This window comes from Impatiens glandulifera, chromosome 1 (assembly GCF_907164915.1).
Source record: "Impatiens glandulifera chromosome 1, dImpGla2.1, whole genome shotgun sequence".
NCBI classification, from domain to species: Eukaryota; Viridiplantae; Streptophyta; class Magnoliopsida; order Ericales; family Balsaminaceae; genus Impatiens; species Impatiens glandulifera.
Window position 1 is genome coordinate 114,670,537 of NC_061862.1, and position 6,758 is coordinate 114,677,294.

General features: G+C 31.7%; 1 protein-coding gene across 1 annotated transcript; it reads right to left on the reverse strand.

The window, feature by feature from the left end:
- Window positions 1-2,185: 2,185 nt before the first annotated feature.
- Window positions 2,186-5,599, reverse strand: LOC124919615 (probable nucleolar protein 5-2). Its single transcript, XM_047459890.1, has 9 exons — window positions 5,466-5,599; window positions 5,213-5,310; window positions 5,077-5,118; window positions 4,685-4,864; window positions 4,363-4,527; window positions 4,069-4,269; window positions 3,190-3,687; window positions 2,902-3,033; window positions 2,186-2,724 (listed from the first exon to the last, which is right to left on the reverse strand). Exons 2-9 carry the CDS (start codon window positions 5,288-5,290, stop codon window positions 2,392-2,394), a joined length of 1,629 nt encoding a protein of 542 aa, XP_047315846.1. The 5' UTR covers window positions 5,291-5,310; window positions 5,466-5,599; the 3' UTR covers window positions 2,186-2,391.
- Window positions 5,600-6,758: the final 1,159 nt, after the last annotated feature.

The following is a 6,758-nucleotide window of genomic DNA, read 5'->3' on the forward strand; positions in this document are numbered from 1 at the left end:
CTCCATAAAGAGCTCAAGCATCAAACAACTAGTCACGAATAAAAATACAAACAAAATCACACCTACAAAGAAGAAATACAATGTTGATCTATTAAACTTTTGTGGAGAATATAATTCTAGTACTACCATCATATTGATTGGATCGAACTATTTCTCTTCAATCAAGAGTATAAAATTGCCGTTAGTAAAATTAGGTTTCCTCCATGGAACTTCTGTCAAGCTTTAAGATGAAGACGGAGCTACGTAGTGGATGGTGGTTGACGTCATAGCCCGCTCCTAGATTGTTAGCACGATTCCAAAAACATTTTGAAGTAACTGTGACTATGTAGGACCTATGGCAAGAAGTTAAAACGTGTAAAAAGAAACAATGCATCTACACAATATGGCCTTAACTTGTGACATCTCCACCCTACACCAAGGTAATCTTTATGTTCATGAATATTACTCATAATATGGCATATTGAAAAGAAATTGCTAGATTGAGTACTTCCAGAATTTGAATGTGATGTGGTGAATTGTTATGGTTGTCGATCGATTAGGAAATTTATTTGTAACCATAAGAATGCGAAATTATTTGAGTTTTTGCTTGGACTAAAATATTTCTTATGAAAAAATTAAGGATTAAATCCTTAACATTAATCATTTTCCAACTATTCATAAGGTCTTCACTATGGTTTGAACATCGAGAAAAAGAGAGCGTTGAACCTTCTTTATCACAATTCGCATTTTGTTATGTGTATCGCCTCAAAATCGTTTGGTATCGAATCTCGTTTGAATGCCCAATGAATTATTTTTCTCTCGAATTTCGAGTGAGATGATGACCAAAATGGTAGGATCGACTTAAATTTGGTTTTAAATTGTCGATTTAGGCTAGTTTTTACTTTTTTTAAGAGTCGTCACCTGATTTTACTCCATGAAAAAACCGGGAAAGGAAATATTTTGCGTGTCAAAGACACGTCTTATGTTTTGGTCAGGTGTTGATTACACGTGAGAAAGGACAACTTCGATATATGTCCAACGTGTCCAACGGAAGGAAGGAGGGTCTTTACTACAAATATTTAATCATTTAATGAAAATATGATTTTTACATTTTTCGGGATTCATCCCCATTTAATTCTTTAGCTTAATTCTTATCCTAGATCTAAATGGTACTCATATGTTTTTAAACATATGTCTAAGTTTGTCATTGTGCAATATAGAAAAATATGCTAGAATTTATATAATTCAAACATACCTCTAGATAGAGTGGATCAAGAGAAAACCTAAAACTATTTCAAAAATAAATGTTTGTATTTTAAATTATTCTGATTTTAAGTTTAAGAACGAGATATTCAATTTTTGTATTGTTTGAATTTTTAAATGCAAGTTTGATGTACAATTTTGTGTGAGAAATGAAGAAAATAAATCAAAAAGATAAAGGAAAATATTTTTTTGTAAAAAAAATATTTATTTTTTATTAACAAAAAAAAAATCAAATCAAGCCTCAAAATAAATAAAAAGTTAAAAAAAAAAAAAAGAGATTAAAATGGCTAAACTGTTTCTTAGGGCATTTGTAACTAGCAGGTAGTCCCTCAGTCAATAGTAAATAAAAATATTTATTTTAAATTATAATTGATTTTAATAATTATAAGTTTAATATATATATATATATATATATATATATTAAAATTATTAATTATATTAATAAAATAATATTTTATTGTTTATTCTTAAAATATATTCATTATCAATCTAAAATGTTAAATATATATTATAAAATGTAAGTATTAAACAAATGTATATGAAGGGTTCAAATCCTTGAATAAGTATGACTTCAAAAAAAATATTCATCCAACTATAATTTTATTTTTTTATTGTAAAATTTATTAATTATGCTATTTTATGTTATGTTATTTTTTCTGTCAAGTTTTTTCATAATCTGTACAACAAAATTTTAGCTGGATGAAAATAAGAAATTTCAATATTATTAATGTCATTTGAGCTAAAGAATAAACATTCATCTTTCTCATTAGAGTTTCCAAATATAAACAAAAACAATTATAAAACCTACGCACACAAATGAAAATTAATAAAATTCAAAACTAGCATAGATCTTCTTTAATGGTAGCAACAGTTTACAATAATAAAATTGAAATTAATGCTATATTTCAACAATAATATATGGTTCCAATTAATGCCTTCAAAATTGGTAAAAAAAAACTAATAATAAACATAATCTTTCAAACAAAAGTTTCAAAAAGAAAATAACTAATTCAAAATTATGTCTCTGAATATTCTTAGCCACAAAATAAAATAAAAAACTTAATAAATTATACAAGCAAAATCAAAGACACAGCAATTTAAGATGATACCTAACTTCTTTAAAATGATGGGGGGGACTTGGCTTGGTATTTAATCTCCACTTTTCTTCTTCTTCTTTTTCTCCTTCTTACTTGGAGTTTCAGTTTGGTGCTCCTCCTCCACTTCAGAATGCTTTCTCTTCTTTTTCTTCTTCTCCCCATTTTCACCTTCTTCTGCAGACTTCTCCTCTGATGCTTGTTTCTTCTTCTTCTTATCCTTCTTTTCTTTCTTCTCTACCTCCTCTTCATCAGCATCTTCTTCTACAGCTGCCTTCTTTTTCTTTTTCTTCTTTTCTTCAGTTTGGGCCGGTGATGGGATCGCTTGTTCTTTCACAACTTCTGGTTCTGTCCGTCCAAGAATAGAATCAGCAGAAGGATTGTAAACCTGGAAGGAAGACAGTGAAGATTATCAATTAAGATACAATTTACTGAACAGATCAACAATGTTTGATGACTTCAAACTGAGTTGTAATTATAATCAAATTAAATTGAGTCAATATGGTTCCCATATCAGAATTGCAATTTTATGATTCATCCAAACATAGCTATAAAAAATTCTAACCTTAGCTGCGGTGATCATTGCACCTGCCCCCTTCTTGTCCTTGTCATAAAATTCAATCTTAGGTTTTCCTTTCGCTGAACCGGCGGAGTGGCCTAGTTCTCTACCTTCTAGATTCCTCAATCGTGCTTCAAGCTAAATAACAAACAAATAAATAGGAAGAAAAAACTAAATTCTCAATATGAAAGATTTGAGAACACAAACAAACAAACATTAAGGTTTTGTTATACAAAATAAAATTTTACAAAAACGCTCATAAGAACAAAATGACTTAACATAAAGAAAACAAACCTTGGCTCGGTTCTCCAATCCCATGGAGTTGTCTTCTCCATCACCAAGAGCATCAACTCGAATTGCCAAAGCAGTTTTCGCAGCAAGAGATCTCGAGATCTTTCCCTTATGTTTTGGTGCTGCCTGACCAATCAAAGATGCATGATAAATAAGCCCGTATTTAGGTGTAGCATGTTTGGTCTTTAGGGCTCTGAATAAAGCCTTTTCTGCCCCTAGAATTTGGACAGTACTTCCAGGTTGCTTAGCAAGATTCATTAAGCTTCCTCCATGAGCAATTAGTCGAGCACCAACGAGTTCACCAACGAGAGCGGTCAGATTAGGGGCAACAGTATTCATTCTGCTCTTCAGATAGTCGTACAGTTGAGCTCTATACTCTGATAGGGATAGAACCTGGTCACACAAGTCCCTGATGTTTGATAGATCGATCTCACTGACTTCAGTTCCCATTGAAATGTTGGATGCCTCTTTCAGTTCTGTCTCGGTTTCATCAGACAAAATCTGCAAATATTCATCATTTTTCATTTACTTGATAGCAAAGATATATAAATTTAACTGAAATTGCTCAACTGAAATTCATACAGAAATGCAGCAAAAAAACATTAGGCCTTGTTTGATAAAAGGTTATGATCTCATCATCGATTACTTCATGGATCAAATTCATCAAACAAAATATCAAATTACCCTTAATTTATTTTTTTAACGTCTTAAAATATTGAAGACAAATAATGTATTAGCCATTTACCTCATATAATCCTAAATTTAACTTTTTCATCCAACAAATGTTTTTATAAATAACTCAAATTATTTCCAAACTACATCAAACAAGCAATGAAGAAAATTATTTGTATGAACCAGACAAGATCATGGCAAACAAAATACCTCTGAGAAATCAAGTTTCGCAGCATTTGTGCGGTCACCCATCAACTTCACAGTCTTGGCATATTGAATATTGTCCTGCACAATCTTAGCAAGCTCTGGGAAATGCCATCCATACCATTCTCGAACTCTCATTGCATAGGTATTGAGTTCCTTATCAAGATCATCCAATAAACCAATAGCCTGAATGATCATGGTATCCACCTGACAAAAAACAACACTTAGTATCAGATGGATCTTATATTTACTAACACAAGCAAAAAATAAGATCCAAAATCTTTAGAGAACATAAAATACCTTATCTGGACTAAACTTCAACTTGTATCTTGACAAGCTATGTGATAGACCCAAACTCATTGGAGCCAAATCTTGAACAGCTAAACCAGATATGAGTTCTGTCAACTGACTTCTCACTCCTCTCATGAGCTCCATGACACCATTGTTGTGAACACAATCAATTTGCTAGAAACATTAGAAGATACAATTTAGTAAAACTTAAATATAAACATATTAATCCCCTCTTCTAGCCAAGCGGCAACAACAGGTGGATATCCCAGCGCTTAACCCGCGGGGATTAGTCAGCGTTCTCAAAAAAAATACAAAAGAGGGATAAACTAACCAGTTTCTCCTTAATTGCGTTTCCAAGCTTTGAGTCAGCTACTGCTAATGTTTCACCATCACAGTGAGAGCGCAAAAACTTCCGTAGACCCTTGCTGGGCTTACTATCTATTAGCAAAGTTGCAGCAGACAAAGCCTCGGATGTATTTTCAAACTTGTTGAAAGCTTTTAGCTTCACAATCTATATTAATTCAAAACAAGAGATACTCTCTTACATTAGAAATCAACTATACAATAACTAAAAATACAATTAATCATCAAATACAGCCAAACCAAGTTTTCATCTATTCATTTCTTAGAACATTCAAAAGACCAGAAATGAAAACATTTTTTTCTTGAAAATACTTGGAACAAGAACAGCTGTTAGATAAACACATGAGAGGATCTTATTACCTGTCTGGCAGAATCTGGTGACGCAAACTCCTTCCCCAAATCCTGAAATAAAAGGGTTACATAAGATGTTAAAGGAACACTCTCCTTGATACTAGAGTATAGAATAGTACAGATATGATAAGTTAGAGGTAAATACCTCAACTTTTGATAGCTTCCCTTCATCAAGTACTTTGAAAAGGGCAAAACCCGCCGGAGTTTCGAACAAAACGAGCATCTTTTAAGCTTCGAAATAACCTGATTATCACTAATAGGGTCAACTTTTGTTTACAGAATTAGATTAACCAAAAGAAGACCCAATGTTGTTGGAACAATTCACAACATTGGGTACATCTTTGGGGAGACAAAGCAGAAATGATGGTAAGAAGGATAGAGAATCTCATAACACTTACCTCACCAGTCACCACCACAGCCGCAGAGAGTTAGCAGAAGAAGGAAGAGAGAGGGTCTAGCCGCGCGTTTAGGGTTTAAGAGGCGCAGCCAATATTAATAAGAAACTGATCAGGGTTTTTTTTTCTTTCTTTTTGGGGTTTGTAAAAGAGAACATGTTTTATATCAACCCTAAATAATGGCAAAAAAATCATTTTTGACCTCTAACTTACACTAGATATTCAAATTTATGCATTTAAATAAAATATTCGTTAATCTAAGCCTCGAACTTTATAGTTAGTTTGAAATCCATCCAAAAGTTAGGGTAAATCACTAACTCAAAATGCCTTGTTATTGAGCTGTTTTTTTTAAAACAGCTAATATCAAATTAGAGTATTTTCAGTACTATTTTATTTGGTAAGCTAGTATATAATATTACAATAATTAAGTATCCAACAAAAAAAAAATGGACCAAATTAGATTGGAAAATTAGAAGATATGGTTAAAAATGAAAGGGTAAATAAGATCGATCAATCTATCTAAACTGAACCAAACTGGTTTAAATCGAACCGAAACAATTCAACTGACCAAATCTACGGTAATTTATAAAACTGTTAAACCGACTTCAACAATTTAGTTAATTATAAGTTTAGTAGTGGTTAAACTGTCAAACTAACCGAACGGTTATAGTTAAAATTAATATACTAAGTTATAATTGATGTTGGAATAATTAAGTTTTCAATTATTGAAATAAAATAAACATAGGAAAAGATTGACGATAAAAGACGAAATTATGAAATACATAAGCATCCCAGATGTTAACTGTCTAATTTGTATAATGAATGAGGAAAAAAGTAACCACATATTTAGGGAATGCTCGTTTATCTCTCAGCTATGGTACAAATTTACTAAGAATATGAATATCTCTAATTTTCCAAGAATGTGGAATGAGATTAGAGACATACTAATGATGAGGTTAAGGGAAACAACTTCTATGCAAATGTTTTCAAATGCTTCTTTTGAGCCCTGATTTACACTATCTTGAGGGAACAAATGCAAGAATCTATAGCACAGTTCTTAGAATGGAGGAAAAGGTTTGTGAAGATGTTGATGCAGATGACAATCCACTCATATACACTTGTAGAGGAATTTCAAAAAATGAAGACAACTGGAGACTAAGCCAAAGGTGAAATATTCCTTTCGAAATCGTCACAAGTAAATTTAGATTAAAAAAAACTGTAGAACTTGTTTGTTTGTGTTTGGTTGTTTGTTTGTCTTTGTAATTCATTTTGTTTGTCTGTAATTCATTTGTTATT